This window comes from Malassezia restricta, chromosome VIII, assembly GCF_003290485.1.
Source record: "Malassezia restricta chromosome VIII, complete sequence".
Classification (NCBI taxonomy): Eukaryota; Fungi; Basidiomycota; class Malasseziomycetes; order Malasseziales; family Malasseziaceae; genus Malassezia; species Malassezia restricta.
In genome coordinates, this window is record NC_040200.1 from 205,100 (window position 1) to 224,729 (window position 19,630).

A 19,630-nucleotide genomic window follows, 5' to 3' on the forward strand; every position below is an offset into this window, starting at 1 on the left:
ACCACGCGTCGTGGTCGGCGCTCAGCGTCGTCATCATCATCACGTGATGCATCTCGCCCCACATCCTGCGCCACGACGCAGGGTGTCGGGAGCCGTTTTGACTGCCAGGAGCCTGCCCCACGCGCTGCGGTGCGCACGTACGCATGGAGATGAATGCATCGAGGCGTTGCGTGCCGCAGAGATCATTGATGCACCATGCATGCTGGGAATGGTGGGCGTGGCGACAGATCGACGCGTACCTACCGTGACGCGCGTCGCCGTTCTCGACGCACTCGCAACATGCCGCGCCACACCTGAAGCGCAAATGGTACTGCGCCGAAGCTATGGCGTTCTTTTCTCCTGTGATACCCATGAATCTATTCGGCATGTCTTGTTCCCTCTACTGTGCGTCCTAACAGAGCGTAGGCACGTCCGAGCCTTTCGCATCCGCGCACTGCTGGCCCTTTACGACGACACCAAGGATGCGTGCGTGTACGATTTGCTGGATACGTATGCTATGTACGAGCCATCTCTTCTCTTGCCGGCGGATGCACCGCCACGGCCGATGGCGCCCGTGTCATGGCACGCATGGCGGCAAGCCTTGGGGCGTTGGAATGTGCCTGAAGTCGTCCCTGGGCTGAGCATGCCGTACGTTGGCTCGCGTGTGCCACGATGCATTCGTGCAGCTGCCATGATGGGCCACGACGCCGCGCTTGGCAAGTGCCTTGCTGCGTCGTTTGGCCGCTTGTTAGCTGCGCACTATGCGCAGCACCGCCACCGGAAGCGGTCGGTGGATGTGCCGCCGTATGAGCCGCGCGATCTTTCGCTTCTCGAAGGATTGTGTGTGTATGTCGAGCCACTGCCTTGCTTGCCCCTGCCCCTTGTCCCCATCCTCGCACATGTGATTCGGTGCATGGGCCACGAAGCCCTGCGACACCTCTCGGACCACGTCCCCCTGCAGGAGTGGGAACGGGCGTGGACGCCCACTCTGCATGCTCTTGCCCGTCTATTTCGGCGCCTGCCTCCCTTGGCATGGGACGACGCGTTCCCCATGCTCATTCGCCCACTGTGCCACTTGGCCGTGATGGACGGCGTGTCGGATGTGGTCTCGGCCATGTTTATGCGTGTGTTGGTGCACGCATTAGAGGGCTGGCGCAACTTGGATGCGCCAGGTACGCAAGCTCTTCTCGCATGCTTGGTCGAGCTGCAAGATGCGCTGCTGCTCGATGGCGATCCGTCTATTGCCATGTACGTCGAGACCCTGCACCTCCATGCCGTGGTGCCTCAAGCCGGCACGTTTCCATGTCCATTTATCCAGCTGGCCACACCGACGGCCATGCAGGGCTCCATTCTCACGCTAGATCGGCTGTGTGCGCATGTTCTGCAGATGCGACGAAGCGTCCTTGCGTCTGAGCCCCACACGCTGGATGCACACGTGGTCGATGCTATGGCCACAGCGCTCATTGACATGGTATGGAGCGGACGCGCGTTTGGTCAATTTGTGCAGCGTGGCCTGGTCGTGGACGGCGTCATGACGTGCGACCGCAGTGCGATGGCCGTCATCAAGCAGGCGTGTGATGAGCTGCGGATCGTGCCGTTCGTGCTGGTGGCATCACTTTCGCATGGCGCATTACTTGCGCCGCTTTTTGAGCAGTACTGTAACACGGTCCTTCTTCCCGGCCATGATATCAGAGCGCCGATCACACCGTCGGCGCTGCGTGGCGCACGGGGGGCAGGGGGTCTGCCCGAGCATGTGCAGTATGCCGACATTCGACGCGGCTTTCTCGAATGGCTCGCTGGCCGCGGTGCTCCGCATCTTCTCGCGTTGCTCGAGGCATTTGTCCCGAGCCTATCACATCCTATGCTACATGGAAACTACGCACGTTGACGCATCCGCGCACTGACTGTGCGAAGTTTGGCATACACCTTGCCGGGTGGGCTGCCCATGATCAGCGCCACAATCGAGTCTTTGGCCATACGTATGTTCTGGTACGCGCCGAGGATATGAATCTTGGTGTCGGCCAGCACAATGCGTGTGCGGCTCGCATTTTCGATAGCAAAGCGAGTACGACCGTCTTTTCCGGCGATACGGCCGATCGCGCGACTAAGATGGTCGCCATGCAGAGTCTTGACATCTTTCATCTCAAACGAGTCGACGTACAAATCGTCCAGACGCAGGAGCGCAAGTGCATCGTCCGCGTCAAAGCCAAGAGCATACGCCTTGACAAAGTCGCATGCCTTCTGCAGCATGCCCAGATCTTCCGTGTGCTTCGACGACTTGATCTCGACCGTGCGAGTCCGTACATTCATACGCACCATAAGTCCCGCCTGCTCCACGAGCGGTGTGTATATCTTGGGCCAGTCGCGCTTGAGGGGACTCATGCGGTGGGGCGGTATAGGCACTTTGCGAAGTTGTGACTTGATGCGCTGGTCTACACTGGCATGGGATGCTGCCAGAGCAGATGCACTAATCGGTGCGAATTGCAGCTTGTCGTCGTCACCGTCCATCGGCTGAGCCGCGTCGTGGGCCTCTGCCATGTCCTCGTCTATGATCAGCTCCTCGTCATCGTCGTTGTCTGGCTGGAACTCGGCTTCATCCGAATCCTCCTGCCCAAATGGCTGGCGCTCAGGCAAAGGCGACGCGGAAGCCTCTGTATGCACGGCCTTGGCGGCGTGCTTCTTCATCGTGGGAGCCATCCAAGGACCGAAAAAATTTTCGAGCTGACAAAGCACACTCCAGCGCGACTGACTTGCAGCCGGCCGCTATCAAAGATGAACAACCCACTTGTGACTATTGCCTAAGAAACACATACCAGCACAAAGTGCGTAATTACTCGGTGTGCACACCCGTCGACGAGGCGGAGAAGCCCGTCTTGTTGATGTCAGCAGCCGAGGCCGGCACGCGCGAGGCCGGCGACGAGCCGGTCATCGAGAGGAAGGCTGGGCGCAGAACGCGGTGGTACACGATCTTGGCACCCTGCGTCTGGGGGAGCATAAGCCACACGATCGCGAGTGTCTTGAACGTGTAGTAGAAGGGGAACCAGTACAAGACGAAGCTCACAAACGTCTCGACAAAGTTGAAGAAACCGAACACAACCCAGTACGTGAGCCACTGGATGTCGTCCTGAGGCTTGGGCGTCTCAAGCGCATTCAGCGAGAAGTACATGGGAATGAAGAAACCAATGAAGTTGGTCAGGAAACCGGCGAAGCTGAAGGTAAGTCATCATCGAGTCACATACATGTTGAAGAAAATCAGCTGGCACATGTAAGTACTCTCATATACGTACGATCGTCAGAATCGCGAGACCCGTCACGGCGATGTAGGACTTGGGCACGGGGAGGTGCTTGTCAAAGCGGTTGAGAGCGGGGTACTTGGACAACTGCGCTCAGTTAGGGCAGGCGCGTACATACCTCACCATCGAGCTATCATGTTGGCAGCACACAAAGTGCACAAAGAGTTAGCATGCTGCCTTACTCTGAATTCGCACCACATACCTGAGCCATGAACCGGTCAACTTTTTGCTGGATCACCTGAGCCTGCGAAGCCATCGTGGAACAAACGAGGTTGTTTTTGGTAGGGAGAAACAACAAAGTCACAGGCGATTCAACACGTCCCACCTACCCGGCTGGTCCTCGCCCGTGTTACACCGCATGTTTCTGGTACCTTATAGGCTGTGTTTATGAACTCTTCCTTCAAGCACATGCCGCAGCCCTGAATGATTAGTCAGCATTCACGAAGCCAGAGGGTCGACGTGCACGCCGGCGCTGTGCCTCGCTACGCCACACGATTTGCCCTGTGTCACAAGCCGTACAAGGATGCTGACCGCTGCGAGCAGAAGCACTATGCTAGGCGTGTTTTCGCGTCCTATGCTTCTTAGGTCTGTACGTGCGCCCATGGTGCGGCGCATGTACTCGGATAAGGCTGCCGAAGACCAAAAGCAAGAAGCTGCGAGTGAGGCGTCGGCGCCTGAGAGCGCCGAGGCCGAGGACCCTGTGGCGAAGCAGCTGCAAGAAAAGGATGCGCGCATCAAGGATCTGACGGATGACTTGCTGTACTGCAAGGCTGAGCTGCAGAACGTCCAGCGCCGCACGGCGGAGGAGAAGAAGACGATGGGTGATCACGCGATCTCGCGTCTTGCCAAGGACCTGACAGAGTCGGTCGATGTACTGGACCTGGCCCTGCGGTCCGTGCCCGAGCCACTGCGCACGACGAAGAGCGAGGATAATGAGGCTTCGCGTGCGCTCGTAGAGCTCTATGATGGTGTGAGTCTGACACGGAAGAGTATACTGGACATGCTTCGCACACATGGCATCGAAGCGTTTGACCCCCTGGGTGAGAAGTTTGACCCCCTGCTACATGAGGCGCTGTACCAAGCGCCTGTGCCAGGAAAGGAGCCTGGATCCGTGCTGGACTGTAGCAAGATTGGCTATATGATTAAGGGACGTCTCTTGCGCGCAGCGCAAGTGGGCGTGGTGCAGGACACGGCCTAATCTACGTACGTAGACAAAATCCTTGGCATCGTGCGGTGCCTCCCACGTGATGTCAGCGCCGCTCTCTGGGGTAGCGGGGGACGGTGCTGCGATGCCACGTCACGTGTTTCCTATTCTTCGGGGGCGCGAAGAAGCGGCAGGCCCTGGGAATGTGGGCCGGTCCAAGTGGGCCGCGGGGCGGCCGTCCACTCAGTGGTGCGACAATTTTTCTGCGCAAGAAAAAAAGTGGGTTTTTCTTTACCCTCTTCTTCCCAAGCGGTCGTAGTCGTTGCTCCGTCTCTAGCGGTTGCCACCCCACGAAAAAAACCAGAAAAAAACCAAAAACTTACTTTTAGATACAGAAAACCATGTCGTCTGAAGTTGCCGCGACGCAGCAGCCAGCCACGAGCCAGGCTGCTCCATCGGAAGCTGCCGCTGCCGCGCCCCCCGCTCCGGCCCCGAGCAAGCCGGCAGATGTGGCTGCTGACGACAAGGAGAAGAGCGCCAAGGAAGAGAAGGAAAAGTCCAAGGGAAGCGGCCAGGTGAACACCTCGCTGTACGTTGGTGAGTTGGACCAGAATGTGAACGAGGCGATCCTGTTTGAGATTTTCAACATGGTCGGTGCTGTGAGCAGCATCCGTGTGTGCCGTGATGCCGTGACTCGTCGCTCGCTGGGCTATGCCTACGTGAACTTTTTGAACGCGGAGGACAGTGAGCGTGCTTTGGAGCAGCTCAACTACACGCCGATCCGCGGTCGTCCTTGCCGCATTATGTGGTCGCAGCGTGACCCGGGCCAGCGCCGTGCGGGCCAGGGCAACATCTTTATCAAAAACCTGGATGAGGCGATTGACAACAAGGCGCTGCACGACACCTTCCTGGCGTTTGGCAAGATCCTGTCGTGCAAGGTGGCGTCGAACGAGCATGGCAGCCTGGGCTACGGTTTCGTGCACTACGAGTCGAACGACGCCGCCGAGGAGGCGATCAAGCACGTGAACGGCATGCTTCTGAACGGCAAGAAGGTGTACGTGGGTCATCACATCTCGAAGAAGGACCGTCAGGCCAAGATTGAGGAGGCGCGTGCGCAGTACACGAACGTGTACGTGAAGAACCTCGACCCGGCGGTGACGCAGGAGGAGTTTGAGAAGCTGTTTGAAAAGTACGGCAAGATTACGTCGGTGGCGTTGGCCACGGACCAGGAGGGCAAGAGCCGTGGCTTTGGCTTTGTCAACTTTGCCGAGCACGAGCAGGCTGCGAAGGCTGTGGCGGAGCTCAACGACACCGAGTTCCACGGCCAGAAGCTGTTCCTCGGCCGCGCCCAGAAGAAGGCGGAGCGTGAGGAGGAGCTGCGTCGTGCGTACGAGGCGGCCAAGAACGAGAAGCTCTCCAAGTACCAGGGCGTGAACTTGTACATCAAGAACCTGCCCGAGGAATTTGACGATGAGCGACTGCAAGAGGAGTTTGCGCCGTTCGGCACGACGACGTCGGCCAAGGTGATGCGCACGCCCACGGGCGCCTCGCGTGGCTTCGGCTTTGTGTGCTACTCGGCGCCCGAGGAGGCCAACAAGGCTGTGGCCGAGATGAACGGCAAGATGATCGAGAACCGTCCGCTGTACGTCGCGCTCGCTCAGCGCAAGGACGTGCGCCACCAGCAGCTGGCTGCGCAGATGATGCAGCAGAACCAGCTGCGCATGCAGCAGCAGCAGGCCGCCGCTGCCGCTGCTGCGCAGATGTACCCAGGTGCGCCGGGCATGTACTACCCGCAGCCGCCTGGCGCGGCCCCCGTCGTGGGCCTGAACCAGTTCCCTGGACAGGTGCGTCCGCCGTACGCGCCCGGCATGATGCAGGGCATGCCGCCGATGGCACCGGGCCAGGCGCCGTACGCGCCCGGCCAGTTCCCGCCGCCCGGTGGCATGTTCCCGCAGGGCTACCGCCCGCCGCGTCCCCCGCGTGGTGGCGCTGCGCCGCCGCCCGCCGGTGCGCTGCCCGCTGGTGTGCCCGCTGGCGCGCCGCGTGGTGGCAATGCGCCCGCTGCGCCTGCGCAGCCCGAGGTGCTGACGGCCGCGGCGCTGGCCAACGCGTCGCCGGAAGAGCAGAAGCAGATGCTGGGTGAGGCGATCTACCCCAAGATTGCCGCATCGCAGCCGCAGCTCGCTGGTAAGCTCACGGGTATGATTCTGGAGCTGCCGGTCGGCGAGCTGCTGCACCTGCTCGAGGACGACGAGGCGCTGGCGAGCAAGGTGGACGAGGCCCTTACCGTGCTGCGTGAGTACGAGACGCGCGAGGGTACGCAGGCCCCGAACTAGTGCTGTATATGTAGTACTCTATCTACCAGAGAGGAGGGCGTCTGCGGTCGCCCGGACCTGGGCATTGGCGTGCGAGCGGCACAGGAGGAGCAGCTCCCAGCACGGCTCGCCACTCGCGAGCACACGTGCGCTGTCGGGCTGCTCGGCGCATGCGTCGTATGTGCCGTCGTGCACCGCGTCGCGATTGTCCAGCAGGGCCTCGAAGCGTGTGTCCATGGCCGTGGTGCGCGCGAGGATCGCGTGCGCCGTTTGCAGCGCGTGGAGCGTCGTTGTCGTGGGCCACTGCAGGGCGGCCGTCAGCAGGCGCCGGAGCATGGCAGCCGTGCGCTCGAGCGAGACGTGCAGCGTGTGGCGCGGCGCCTTGACGAGCGCCAGGTCCATCGCGCGGAAGAGGAGGGCCGAGAGACTATGCGTCCGCAGCCCGCCCTCGCCGAGCGTCGCCTCGATGTTGGGGTGCATAGACAGGGGCCATAGCAGCTGGTACAGCGCCGCATAAAACGCGCCTAGATCGAGCTCCAGGGCGCCGCCCTGCCCGGTCTGCAGTTCCAGGGCCGTCACGATACACAGCAGCGCATGGCGCACATCGCCCGCCTCCATCGCGGACGCCACATGCGATCGCAACACGCCTACGAGATCGCGGAAGAAGTCGGCGCTCACGTGGTGCGCAAAGTGCACTATGCCCTCGAGCGCACTGGCCAGCAGCGGCACAGGCACGTCGTCGGTCTTGAGAATGCGGATGTACAGGGCAAACACGAGCTTGAGCGTCTCAGACTGCCGCTTCTCGCGCTCCTCGAGATCCAGCGTCGCTTCGGCCTCGCGCATCTCGCTCTCAATCTGCCGGACGTGCCGATCGCGCTTCGCCTGCTTCTTGCTGCGGTGCACGGCCAATCCCTTGCGGACCTGCCGCGGATCAGCTCGGCGCGACTCGGCGGCCGTGGGCGCGCCCATCGGTCCCTGCCGCACATGCCGACTCAGCTCGCTCCGCAGCCGCAGGTGCACGAGCACGTCGAGCACGTTGGCATGCACCGCCAAGTGTCGCTCGCGGATCATGCGGTACAGCAGCATGACAAGCTCGAGACCCATTTCGCCGTCTCTGTCCTGCCTAAGCAGCTCGACGAGCGCGTCAAAGCACTGCTGACTCGCATCCGTCCATGCTCGCCGCGAGAGGAGCGCAATCACGGACGCCAGCAGATTCTTGCGGAAGTTGAAATGCGGCGCACGCACCAGCAGCGTGCAAAAGCAGCGGCGGGCGATCGGCGCGATCGGCGACGATGCATCACGCACGTCAGCTTCACAGCACTCGAGGTACTCGCGGTACAGGCTCACGAGCGCCTGCTCCCACTCGCGGCGCCGTGCCACGTCGCGACTCACACGCTCGCGCTGCTCCGCGTCCGACAGCGCACGAATGCGGTAGCCGGGCAAAATGTCGACAAAGACGGCCAAGAGGGACAGCAACGCGAGCTGCCGGATATAGGGGTGCATGTTCACGCGCTGGCCGTCCAGAGAGACGCGGCGCTGAGCGAACACGAGCAGCTGGCGCAGGAGGCCCTGGCTCTCTTCGGGATCGGCCGTGATCCGCGAGGCCAGCTGCGCAATTTCTTCGCGGGCCTCGGCGATCGCCAACATGGCCGTGTCGGGATGCAGACACCGCTGAGCTATCTCGGCGGCGGTCGAGCGCTCCGTTGGCAGGACCGCAGGCTCCGGCTCTTCTTCCTCCTCGTCCGAGTACACGGCGCGGCTGTGAGAAGGCCGCTCAACACGCTCGATGACGCCCTTTTCTGTGCGGATCGGCAGGGGCATTTGCGCGAGGGCGCGGCGCTCTGCCTCTGCGCGCCGTTCGCGCCGTTCCATTTTGGCGAGGTAGGCGGCCTCCAAGGGATCTTGGTCGGATGCATCCTCTTCTAGGTCCGACGCCTCCTCTTCTAGGTCCGATGCTTCCTCTTCTAGGTCCGACGCCTCCTCTTCCAAGTCCGACGCCTCCTCCGCTAGGTCGTCCTCCGACTCACTCGCCCCCTCCATATCCGTACTCACATCGCTCTCGTCCGGCACCACCTCCTTCTCCAGCATCTTTCGCTGGCGCCGCTTCTCAGCCTGGACACGCTCCTTGGCACGCCCCTGGGCACCGGCCGCCGAGACATCCGGCAGCCTCGCCTGCGACAGAAACTGCAGGTGCGACGCATCGTCCGCCGCCATAGCCTGCGCATCGTGCGCCCACGCGTCGTCTACATCCTCGTCCTCCGTGCGTGGACGCTTGGGCTCACGCTGCGGCGCTGCCTTGCCTCGCTTGGCCATCAGCGTCGTAAGCAAGAACGGCGCTGATCTCCTGCACGTGATGCGCACCACAGGTTGACGTGGCTCCACGATGCCAGGGTCGTCGGCGTACGCGGTGCCGTTCCTGCCGGGCGAGCAGCCTGAGCAGGAGCGGCGCTTTGATATCGAGGCAGGATACATACCAGCGCGTGCGCCAGAGAAGGGACAGACGGCGCCTAAGGACGAGGCGCACCTGTACTTTATGTTGCATCGCGCCATGCATCCACAGCAGCCGCGGCGCAAGCTCGTGTTTTGGCTGAATGGCGGGCCGGGGTGCTCGAGTTTTGACGGTGCGCTCATGGAGCTGGGGGCGCTGCGGATTCAGGAGGATGGTCGTCTCGCGCTCGCGCGGCCGGGCTACGCGTGGAACGAGTATGCCGACGTGGTGTACGTCGACCAGCCGGTCGGGACGGGGTTCTCGTACGTCGCGAACGAGGCGTATGCGACGTCGCTGACGCAGGTCGCCGACGAGTTTGTGTACTTTCTGGAGCAGTTCATGCAAGTGTATCCAGCCTATACCAACGACACGGACGTCTATCTCGCTGGCGAGAGCTTTGCCGGGCAGTACATTCCGTACATGACAGATGCGCTCTTGCGCCACCCCACTCCGCCCGTGCGGCTGAGTGGCTTGTTGATCGGGAACGGGGATCTGAATCCAGCGTACCAGAGTGGCTCGCAGGTCGAGACGCTCGTGCATGCAGGGATCTGGCCGAAGCATGGACCGTCGCATCAGCACGTGCAGCCGTACATCGATGCGTGCCGCGCGGCGATCGCCAAAGACACCGTGCCGCGTGCAGAGTACCACGAGTGCAACGCGATCGATAGCGACATTGTGGAACTCACGCGGCAAAAGGTCAGTGGCGTCGAGCACTGCATCAACGTGTACGACATGCGGTACACGGACACTGTGCCGCAATGTGGCATGAACTGGCCGCCCGAAGTGGGCGCGATGCATGCGTACCTCCGGCGTGAGGACGTGAAGGCAGCGCTGCATGTGAACACGCATATGCATCCCGAGGCATGGGTCGAGTGCCGCCCGAACGTCGGCTCGGTGCTCCGCCACGACAGCTTCAAGGCGCCTGCGAGCGGCACGCTGCTCCCTTCGATTTTGCAGCGCGGCGTGCCTGTGCTCCTGTACGCTGGCGACCAGGACTTGGTGTGTCCCGCGCTGGGGATCCAGCACCTCGTCGACCAGATGGAGTGGCTCGGACAGCGGGGCATGGGACGCGCCAAGCGCGCGGCATGGACCGTGAATCACGCGCCGATCGGCACATGGCAGACGGCGCGCAACCTGACGATGGCGACCCTCATGAACGCATCGCACATGGCGCCGTACGATGCGCCGTACGCCGCGCACGACATGCTCCTGCGCTTCATGGACGTGCAGATCCCGCTGCCCTCGCCCGCCTCTCCGTCGGTGTCGAGCCAGGTGGACGGGAAGGACACGCGCATCCTTGTGCCGATGATGCCGCACGACTTTGCCGCGCCGCCCAAGGCAGCCTCCGCCACGTCCGCCGACCTGGCCGGCAGCCTGGTCGCCTGGGTCCTCATTGGCATGGCCCTCGCGCTGTGCCTCTACATGCGCCGCCGCCTCGGACGCCAGCGCCGCGAGACGCCGACGTGGTCGTACGAGGCCGTGGCGCAGCCTGAGCAGGAGCGCGATGTCGAAATGGACGCATTTACGTTGGGCGACGAGGACGATACGTAGCTACATATCTAGGGTCTCGACCGAGTACGTCGGCACCAGCAAGCTGGCCTCATGGAGCGCCAGACGCCGTGAGCGCGCGTCGTGCTCAGGCGCACGCGCCTGCGCGACCGACGCTAGCGGCGCTTTCAGGCGCGAGAGCTGCTGCAGCATGTGCGTGTGCGTGTGCAGCGAGCGTGTCCACTCGCGCAAGATCGGATGCATCGCCGGCGCACTCAGCCACTGCGGGAAGAAGGTATCGAGCAGGTCTTCCATGAACGAGACGCACACATCCAGGCTCGGCGGCTGCACACTGCCCGTGCGGTACGTGAGCGACGTCGTCGGCACCGCCCGCTGTGTGTCCGCGCTCCGAGGCACCGCGTCCCAGGGTCTGGACAGGTGGAGGTCGATCCATAGGCGGAGCACGTCGAGGAGCAGCAGGGCATCGTCGTCGTGCTGGAGATGCGTGCGCAGGGCTACGCGCAAGGCGGGCTTGGAGAAGGCAGGTGGGAGAAGGACGTGCTGCAGCACACGCGGGAACGCAGGTGCGTCTTCGTCATGGCGCCGTGCGGCGTGCAGTGCATCGCGCAGGAGCAGCACGGCATGCGACTCGCTCATGTCAGGGACATGGCGCAGGAGGAGGAAGGCCAGCGACCAGTCGCGCGTCTGGCGCGCACGCGGCACGAGATCCGGCATGAGCGACGTCGATACGGCGCCGTTCTCCACGAGGTAGCGCACCGTGTCGCGCGCATACACACGTGTCTCGGAGCCGAGCGGCGGCAGAGCGGCGTCCAAGAGGTGCGTCACGACCGCCGCGTCCAGCGGCACTTTGGGCGCCTTGCGTCCCGCCTTGGTATGCGAGGCTTCGCGCAATGCCTCGCTCTGAGCGTCGAGCCACGAGCGCACATGCGCATCGACGGCCGCAGCGCGCGACGACGCATCCGGCGGCAGGGACGACAGCGCCGCCATCAAGTCAGGCGCTCGCCCCATGGGCTCGGGCGGCGGCGTCGCGAGCCACGGCGCCGTGCGACTCGAGGCGCCCAGGGCATGCAGCAGCAGGCCCGTGGCCGGCACACTCACAGGCAGCGCGGCCACGGTGCACTTGCCTGCGCGAGAGGCCTTGGGATCGAGCTGGACGAACACGTAGCCGTCCATCGCGCGAGTCGTGCTGATCTGTGGCGCGCCCTGCGCCGACCACTCCGTCACGGCCAGCACGGCATCAAGGTCCGTGTCCCAGAGCAGCGCCGACGCACGCACACGCTCCGCATCACCAGGCACGGCGACGACCATGAGCAGGTGCGACGGCGAGACATACACCAGTCGGGCCTCCTCGAGCGGCCGGAGTGGCACGGCATGCGGTTCGTCGAGCACGAGGCGGTCGTCCGTCACGCGCCACGACACGGTGTGCAGGACATGGCGGCGGGTCAGCACCGCGAGCGAGCCATGCTGCTCGAGCGCACAGCTCACGATGGCCTCGTCTAGGGGCAGAGTGCCTTGGACGACTCGGAACGACGCCTCGTCCACATGCAGCAGGGACAGATGAGCGCCTTTGTCGGTGGTGGCCGCGATGGCCACGACACGGGCGATGCCGTCGGCGTCCCACACCTGGACGTCGTGCAGGTCGGTGGGAAGGCCCGTGTGTGTCGCGAGCACTTGAGCGCCGGCCAGTGGATCAGAGATGAGGTGCAGAGCGCCCTGCGCGGCCGCCAAGAGACGGCCGTCGCCCAGAGCATAGAGGCCCGTGAGCGCACCGGGCACGTCCCATGTGATGGGCGCGTGGGCTTCGGCGCCGGGCATAGGCTTGCCACGGCTATCGAGGGACTCGGTGAACGCGCGCACCTGCGTATGGTCCGCCTGGAGCACGCCCCAGTACGTCGTACGCACGAGCTGCTTCGACGTGGGCACACTGCGCTCCACGACGAGCGGCGGCGTGCAGACGCGATCGGATGGCGCGATGGTGTACGTGTGCACGGGCGTCTGGGTGTGCATGTCCACGAGCGCGACTTCGACGCCCTGCTCGAGCACCACGACGAGGCCACGCCGACGACGTAGGCTGCCACGTGAGCTCAGACGCACGACATCGCCCACGGCGATGTGCGAGCGCCGCATGGTGCTAGAGCTCGTACTGCATAGATGATATGTGTGCTTGGTGCGTGGTATCGAGTAGGTGCACAGCTGGATCGGCGTCGATAACAGGGGGGCGGCCCTGCCGCTTCGGCTCATGGCCACAAGCAAGGCGTGAGCGCTGGCGAGAAAAAAAAAGTGGTGGCGTCGGCCGAGGCCAAGTCTGTGCGTGTGGCGTCGCTGGGAAGGAGGCGGGGGGTGCGAACGACCATGACAGTGTCAGCTGCACTGTGGCGACTGGTGCCGCGCCGGATCGGATCGAGAGCCGTGGGGACGGCTGCTGTGCGTGTGCAACGCAGCTACAGCTGGATTGCCGGAGCGTCGACGCGACCGCGCGCGAGCGTCGTGTCGTCGTCGTCGGTGGCGTGGCACGCCACCCACGTCCCGAGCCGGAGCATGTTTATCCAGACGGAGTCGACGCCGAACGAGGACTCGCTGAAGTTTCTGCCGGGCTGTACGGTGATGGAGAAGGGGACGGCGGAGTTTCTTGACCAGCGCGCGTCGATGACCTCGCCTTTGGCCAAGAACCTGTTTGCGCTCGAAGGCGTGCGTGGCGTGTTTTACGGGCCGGACTTTGTGACGGTGTCGAAGGACGCGGACACGCCGTGGTCGGCGATCAAGCCTGAGGTGTACAGTGCGATGATGGAGTTTTTCACGGCGGGGCATGCCCTCTTCCCGGATCCCTCGACGGCGCAGCCCGGCTCGGACACGACGATTCTCGAGACGGACACGGAGGTCGTGGCGATGATCAAGGAGCTCCTCGATACGCGTGTGCGCCCTGCGATCCAGGAGGACGGCGGTGATCTCGAGTACCGCGGCTTTGGCGAGGACACCGACGGCATTGTGCGCGTCAAGCTCAAGGGCAGCTGCCGGGGCTGTGACAGTTCGACGGTGACGCTCAAGGCGGGCATCGAGCGCATGCTGATGCACTATGTGCCAGAGGTGCAGGGCGTCGAGCAGGTGCTCGATCCGGAAGAGCAGGTCGCGATGGACGAGTTCACGAAGCTCGAGGAGCGCATCAAGAAGCAGCGTGAAGAGCGTGAGCGTGGCTTTTCGCCCTAGGGTGCTATGGCAAAGGACATGCGCAGGCCCATGGCCGCGAGCTCGGCGACGAGGTACTTGAGCACGTACGGCACGGCAATCACGTCGAGGTCGCCGGCGCGGCGCAGGACATGCGACGGCGGGACCTGGACGCGCTGGTGCGGCGCGTGCACGCGCTGGGCCTCGGCGGCGTGGCGGCACACGCGGCAGTATTCGCCATGAGGACCGAGCGGCGTGTGCGAGCGCTCGATCGTCTGCACGACGCCGAGGCCGGGCACATGCACGCCGGCGGCGTCGTCGTAGCTGAGCGACATGAGGCTGCCGCAGGTGCGGCACACAAACGCGGTCGTGTAGTCCGAGCAGTTGAGCAGGCGGTCCTGCAGGAGGAACGACGTGCCGTGGGCCAGCAGGGCATCGCGCTCCATCTCGCCGAACCGGATGCCACCCGCACGCTTGCGGCCCTTGACGGGCTGCCGCGTGAGGGCGTGGACGGGGCCGGTCGTGCGGACCTGGAACTTGTCGTTGACCATGTGTCGGAGGCGCTGGTAGTACACGACGCCGAGATAGATGTCGGCGCGCAGCTCGCGGCCGGTGATGCCCGAGTACATGGGCTCGTTGCCCATGTAGTTGTAGCCTGCGGCCCGTAGCTGTTCGCCAAAGTACTCGACAGGCGTGTCGTGCTCGTGGAAGGCCCACGGCGTGGCGTCCTGCGCTATGCCATGCACGGCGCCGGCCTTGCCGGCCATGCTCTCGATGAGCATGCCGATGGTCATGCGACTCGGGAACGCGTGGGGGTTGATAATGACGTCGGGCTGCATGCCGCTCTCGCTGAACGGCATGTCGACCGCGGGCCACTTTTGCGAGCACACGCCCTTCTGGCCATGGCGCGACGAGAACTTGTCGCCAATTACAGGCGAGCGCGGGATGCGGAACATGATCTGGATGTGCTGGCACTCGGTATCGCCTGCGTCGCCGCCGATCACACGCAGCGTGTCGACATACCCGGCCTCGTCGCCCTTGTACCGCTTCACGATCGTGCGGCCCGTCGCCTCGTTGTAGCATGCATACATCGGCGTGCCTTTGGTCATATAGGCACCGACGAACGGCAGGCCATCGACGTCGAGCTGCGTGCGCCGCGGATCGTCAGCCCGCACGTCAGGGCCGAAGCCAAAGTGCACGGGCAGCGCACCGGTCGCGAGACGTCCGCCGACCAAGTCGCGCAGGTGGACGACCTCCGACTTGTACACACTGCCGTAGCCAAAGCCGCGCTCGTGCGCCGACTTGTTCAGGATCATCGCGTCCTCCATGTCGTAGCCCGTGTACGAGATCACAGCGACGATCGCATTCGTGCCATTCGGGAAGTCGTCAATCGCATACTTGTTGTGCAGCGCCGGCCGCACCACAGGCGTCTGCCCCGTCTGCAGGCGGTACAGCTTGTTGTCCGTGCGCCGCTGCAGGGCGCCGCTGGGCGTGCCCATCGTCTGCTTGCCCATCTGGCACTGGTACATGTTGCGCGGACTCTGGTTAAAGTCGGAGAAGGGCGTCAGATTCGCCACCACACTCAGGACCTGCGTCGGCGTATACTCCATGTGCGTCGACACACCGCGCTCGATCTCGTGCGGCTGGCACGCAATGTCCAGGTACACCTGCTCAAACGGACCGACATGGTCGCGCTCGCCGTTGAATAGGTAGCGCACAGGGCGCATCATACGCGCGCGCCCTCCAAACAAGTACAGGCCCGGGTACTGGCCGCCGTGCGACGTCGGCACGAACCCAATCTCGAGGTCGAGCGGCACGCCATGCCGGCCCTCTGTCTTCCACACCCGCAGCGCCGTCGCCATGTGCCGCGCGAGCGCCGGTGTCGCGTACCCGATCAGCACGCCGTCTAGCTGCACACACACGTGCGTTCGGGCGCTAATGTGCGCCGCGACGACCTCCGTCATGCCGAGGGACGTGAGCAGCGCGGGTATGTGGCCCAGCGGCAAGTCGCGCGTCGTGAGCTGGCACGTGTGCGAAAAGTGGTTCAGCAGACCACACGGACTGCCGTCTGGCGTGTGCACCGGGCACAGGAAGCCCCATGCTTCGGGCAGGAGCTTGCGCACGGTCGTCGTCTTGAGCTCGGCGAAGAAGGCGCCGCGGTGCACGCTGCGGAAGTGCGAGATGTAGCGGTAAAAGTTGAGCTTCTCGGCGACGATCGTAAAGCCACCGACCTGCTGCAGATCGAGGCCCGAGGGCGACGACACGTTGCCCGTCGCGAGGAACGACGAGAGGCGCGCGCCAATGTCGCCATTCACCTTGGCGAGGGCCTTTTGGATGTACCGCGCATCGAAAAAGTCACACTGCCCCGTCCGCACATCGCGCGCAATGAGCTGGCGCACATTGATCAGGTACTCGTCGAGACGCTCCTTGATCATGGCACCATACAGCAGTCCTGGCATGAGCACCTCCTGGTGCTGCGGGCTGTCCGGGTTGTCCGCACAGCACTCGCCAGCCACAAATGCGTATAGCTTGCGAATCATAAAGACAAGGAGGCGGTACTTGTCGCGCGGCATATCGAGATGCGTCAGCACGAGGCGGTTGATCAGCTCCTCGCCGACCTGCGCGTGGCTCCAGTCCTCCGGCGCCCGCATCACGACACGGAACTTGTCACCCAGGTACGCCAGGCACTGCTCACCCGTCCACAGCGCATACTGATGGAAGCCACGGAGCAGAAGCTCAACGCGGTCCGTCAGGAACGTATTGTCCGTGTCGGCTTGCACGATCGACGTAAAGATCTCCTTGTCCGTCGCACTCACAAGCGCCTTGAGCACCATCACAACAGGCACCATGTACTCCTGCTTTCGCCAGCTGAAACGCAGCGTCACGCCACCATTGTCCAAGTAGTGCACCGAGTTGGTGACACTGATCAGGTCATGCCGACTCACGCACCGGATCGTACATGCCTTGTTCGTATAGGACGGGCCGCGGCGCGTGAACGACGGGCGCTCAATGGCCATGACGTGATTCGCCTTGGCCAGAATCAGGAATCGGATCAGACGCTCGTTGCCGTTGATGATAAAGTAGCCGCCCATCTCATTCGGCTCCTCGTGCTTCGCGACGAGCTCCTCGGACGTCATGCCACGCAAATGGCATCGGTTCGAGCCGACCATGATCGGCACGAGACCCATATCCCGCAGCTCACTCTGCTCCGGTCCATAGTTGACACTCCATGTCACACGAGCCGTCAGCCGACCACGGTACGACACCAGTCGGTTCCGGCATTCGTCAGGATACACGCGGCGATCCAGAGCATCCTTCGCGCGATCCGGCACCATCGGCCGACTCAGCGAGACAGCATCAATCCGCATCTCGAGTCGATTGCCTCGCGACGCACTGCCTTCGCCTCCTGTATTGTCAAACACCACACGCGGTGCCAGCGACTGCACACTGCGCTCCAGTAGACCAACGCCTTCCATACCGAGCTTGTCCGCGCTGCCCGGTGCGTCCACGGACGGATCCTCGGCCCATAGGGCATTGAAACTCTCGATATGTGGTCGCGTAATTTCTCGAAGCGCCGGCACATCCCATCCGCTCTTCGACGGCTTCATGAAGCGCCGTTGCATATCAAGGGTGCGAAATGTATGTGGCATCTTCCATGCGTCGTCCCCCTGGACGCTCTCAGGCGGCGTACTCGGCCCAGTCGATTCGTCAGACGACATGGACGACACACTCATCCTCACGAGAAGGCGGTGGACAAGAACGTGGCGCCTTTGCGCAGGAGAAAAAAATTTCCACCTCGGCCGATCCACCATACGCGTGGCACGGAGCATACTGGACGAGCCTACCCCGCTGCGCGGGCCGAGCATGTAGGCCAACGTGCTAGATACATGCCGTGTAGACTAGGGTGGCGGATCTACGGCGGTAAGAAGGGAGCGCGAGGCGCCTGCGCCTGGACGGCTTGTGGTCATGGTAGAGCAGTCATTCTCGCTGACAATTGTACCCATAAATCCAACACAGAACTATTCGGCCCATTTGGGCCATTTCGCCCTCGACACCTGGATTCCACTCGCAACGAATAGGTACGCAAACTTCAACCTTTACCAACATCAATTGGCCGGTTAGCACAATTGGTAGTGTGTCTGACTACGATTCGATCGGGAATCAGGAGGTTGCGGGTTCGAGCCCCGTGCTGGTCATACCTTTTATTCTGACCATCAACCTGAGAAGAGTTGAAAAGAGTCTGCCTCAGCCTTTCTTTCACCACATGGCCGGTTAGCACAATTGGTAGTGTGTCTGACTACGATTCAATCGGGAATCAGGAGGTTGCGGGTTCGAGCCCCGTGCTGGTCACTTTTTTCTTCGAGCCCCTTCTGCCATGCGAAGCTCCTACGGCAGGAACTTTTTTTGTTTGAGGAAACGATGCCATTTCAATTGATGCCTACAGTCAACAACCAACCAAACAAAATCTGAGACATGGCAATGCCAAACAAAAACTGGATCCGAGCAGCCCGCTGACCTGGCGTCACCGTGACGCTGGACGGCGACGCTGGATCTGGCAGGACCACATAGCGCAGGGATCGCAGATAAAAGAAGGCATTCGCGGCAAACATGTAGAGAAAGGTGAGCCAGTAGAGCCAGCGACCGACATGAAGGCAGCTCACGGCCAGGACCACGAGGGTGCCGACAAACTTGTAGCCTGAGTACGCGAGCAGGTCGAAAACAGTGTGGTCGCCCTGGATGTTGAGGAGGTAGCATCCGAGTTTGACGATACTGAATTCAATGAGCATGATAGCGAGTGCTCTAGACGCAGTGTATCCCAGTACCTCTGGATGGAAACGGCCGCGAAGGCCGTAAATGAACGACGCCGCGATGACGTACGTGACAAACGCCATGAGGGGTATATACATGTCGGGGCTGTTGACATCCTCACGTGGCGGGCAGTAGGACACGGGTTCCGAGGCGCTCATGCGGCGATCACTTGCCACGGAGGAGGGTCGATCTGGCGTGCTCATGCCGGCGTAGATGGCTGAGCTGCCTTGCCCGGGCGACATGATGCCAGTGCCGCCGTAGGGCGTTGAGTAGCGCAAGCGCCGCGACCATGGCTTGTGCTGCCACGGGTACAGAATGATGCGCAGCTTGTGCAGTACGTACGAGTTTGACACGTTAAAGTAGTATTTGAGGATCGGCATCGGCAGCAAGGCGCGGAAATTGCGCTGCATGTATTCACCGCCGACCTGGGCGACGTGCCGTCCAAACTGCATGCCCATCTGTGCCGTGGCATCGTTCATCATATCACTGGCGCCGAAGCCTGGGATGTCCTTCGCCTGCGGGTACCCGTCCCAGGCGCGTGGCATCTCGGAGCCATACGCGTCCTGCTGCACGTCCCATGTCGGCTGGACCGGCGTGTGCTGTGCGGGACTCGCGCGGTAGGGTGGCGGTGTGTACGACCCGGATGCGTCAAGCTGGTGCGGCGAAGGCGACTGGATGCGCTGGTACGCCTGTGGTGCGGGGGGGCGCGCGGCGCGCACGCCTGGCCGAACGCCCATCGTCCCGGGCCTGCGGGCGGCGGGGGGCGCCATGGGCCGGGCGGGACGGACGCCTGCACCGGGACGCATGGGGCGGCCGGGCACAGCCGTGCTACCTGATGGGTGCATCGGCACGGGGCGCTGCAGGGGGGGCGGACGGGTCCCTGGTGGACCGGTGCGCTGGGCGTTCATGGCGTCTGGCAACCAGGTCGGAG

General features: G+C 63.0%; 11 protein-coding genes and 2 non-coding genes across 13 annotated transcripts; 7 read left to right on the top strand and 6 right to left on the bottom strand.

Moving 5' to 3' along the window:
- Positions 1-46: 46 nt before the first annotated feature.
- MRET_4170 (uncharacterized protein) lies at positions 47-1,867 on the top strand (the record flags this gene model as incomplete). Its single annotated transcript, XM_027630797.1, has 1 exon — positions 47-1,867. One exon carries the CDS (start codon positions 47-49, stop codon positions 1,865-1,867), a length of 1,821 nt encoding a protein of 606 aa, XP_027486513.1.
- On the bottom strand, positions 1,855-2,676 carry MRET_4171 (RNA-binding protein PNO1; the record flags this gene model as incomplete). The annotated part of the gene is made up of 1 exon (XM_027630798.1): positions 1,855-2,676. The coding sequence occupies one exon, from the start codon at positions 2,674-2,676 to the stop codon at positions 1,855-1,857; it is 822 nt and encodes a 273-aa protein (XP_027486612.1).
- A 133-nt stretch (positions 2,677-2,809) lies between these two features.
- On the bottom strand, positions 2,810-3,528 carry MRET_4172 (protein YOP1; the record flags this gene model as incomplete). Its single annotated transcript, XM_027630799.1, has 5 exons — positions 2,810-3,188; positions 3,219-3,235; positions 3,267-3,359; positions 3,391-3,402; positions 3,475-3,528. The coding sequence occupies 5 exons, from the start codon at positions 3,526-3,528 to the stop codon at positions 2,810-2,812; spliced, it is 555 nt and encodes a 184-aa protein (XP_027486615.1).
- A 267-nt stretch (positions 3,529-3,795) lies between these two features.
- Positions 3,796-4,470, top strand: MRET_4173 (molecular chaperone GrpE; the record flags this gene model as incomplete). The annotated part of the gene is made up of 1 exon (XM_027630800.1): positions 3,796-4,470. One exon carries the CDS (start codon positions 3,796-3,798, stop codon positions 4,468-4,470), a length of 675 nt encoding a protein of 224 aa, XP_027486514.1.
- A 347-nt stretch (positions 4,471-4,817) lies between these two features.
- MRET_4174 (polyadenylate-binding protein) lies at positions 4,818-6,752 on the top strand (the record flags this gene model as incomplete). Its single annotated transcript, XM_027630801.1, has 1 exon — positions 4,818-6,752. One exon carries the CDS (start codon positions 4,818-4,820, stop codon positions 6,750-6,752), a length of 1,935 nt encoding a protein of 644 aa, XP_027486516.1.
- An 18-nt stretch (positions 6,753-6,770) lies between these two features.
- On the bottom strand, positions 6,771-9,044 carry MRET_4175 (nucleolar complex protein 3; the record flags this gene model as incomplete). Its single annotated transcript, XM_027630802.1, has 1 exon — positions 6,771-9,044. One exon carries the CDS (start codon positions 9,042-9,044, stop codon positions 6,771-6,773), a length of 2,274 nt encoding a protein of 757 aa, XP_027486515.1.
- A 70-nt stretch (positions 9,045-9,114) lies between these two features.
- On the top strand, positions 9,115-10,770 carry MRET_4176 (carboxypeptidase D; the record flags this gene model as incomplete). Its single annotated transcript, XM_027630803.1, has 1 exon — positions 9,115-10,770. The coding sequence occupies one exon, from the start codon at positions 9,115-9,117 to the stop codon at positions 10,768-10,770; it is 1,656 nt and encodes a 551-aa protein (XP_027486618.1).
- MRET_4177 (uncharacterized protein) lies at positions 10,771-12,969 on the bottom strand (the record flags this gene model as incomplete). The annotated part of the gene is made up of 1 exon (XM_027630804.1): positions 10,771-12,969. The coding sequence occupies one exon, from the start codon at positions 12,967-12,969 to the stop codon at positions 10,771-10,773; it is 2,199 nt and encodes a 732-aa protein (XP_027486517.1).
- Positions 12,970-13,080: 111 nt separating this feature from the next.
- Positions 13,081-13,932, top strand: MRET_4178 (NFU1 iron-sulfur cluster scaffold protein, mitochondrial; the record flags this gene model as incomplete). Its single annotated transcript, XM_027630805.1, has 1 exon — positions 13,081-13,932. The coding sequence occupies one exon, from the start codon at positions 13,081-13,083 to the stop codon at positions 13,930-13,932; it is 852 nt and encodes a 283-aa protein (XP_027486520.1).
- Positions 13,929-17,624, bottom strand: MRET_4179 (DNA-directed RNA polymerase I subunit RPA2; the record flags this gene model as incomplete). The annotated part of the gene is made up of 1 exon (XM_027630806.1): positions 13,929-17,624. One exon carries the CDS (start codon positions 17,622-17,624, stop codon positions 13,929-13,931), a length of 3,696 nt encoding a protein of 1,231 aa, XP_027486519.1.
- Positions 17,625-18,001: 377 nt separating this feature from the next.
- On the top strand, positions 18,002-18,086 carry MRET_t0067. Its single transcript has one exon. It is a non-coding gene; the product is annotated as a tRNA-Arg (tRNA).
- A 69-nt stretch (positions 18,087-18,155) lies between these two features.
- On the top strand, positions 18,156-18,240 carry MRET_t0068. The gene has a single exon. It is a non-coding gene; the product is annotated as a tRNA-Arg (tRNA).
- A 77-nt stretch (positions 18,241-18,317) lies between these two features.
- On the bottom strand, positions 18,318-19,607 carry MRET_4180 (protein transport protein YIF1; the record flags this gene model as incomplete). Its single annotated transcript, XM_027630807.1, has 1 exon — positions 18,318-19,607. One exon carries the CDS (start codon positions 19,605-19,607, stop codon positions 18,318-18,320), a length of 1,290 nt encoding a protein of 429 aa, XP_027486496.1.
- Between the last annotated feature and the right edge of the window lie 23 nt (positions 19,608-19,630).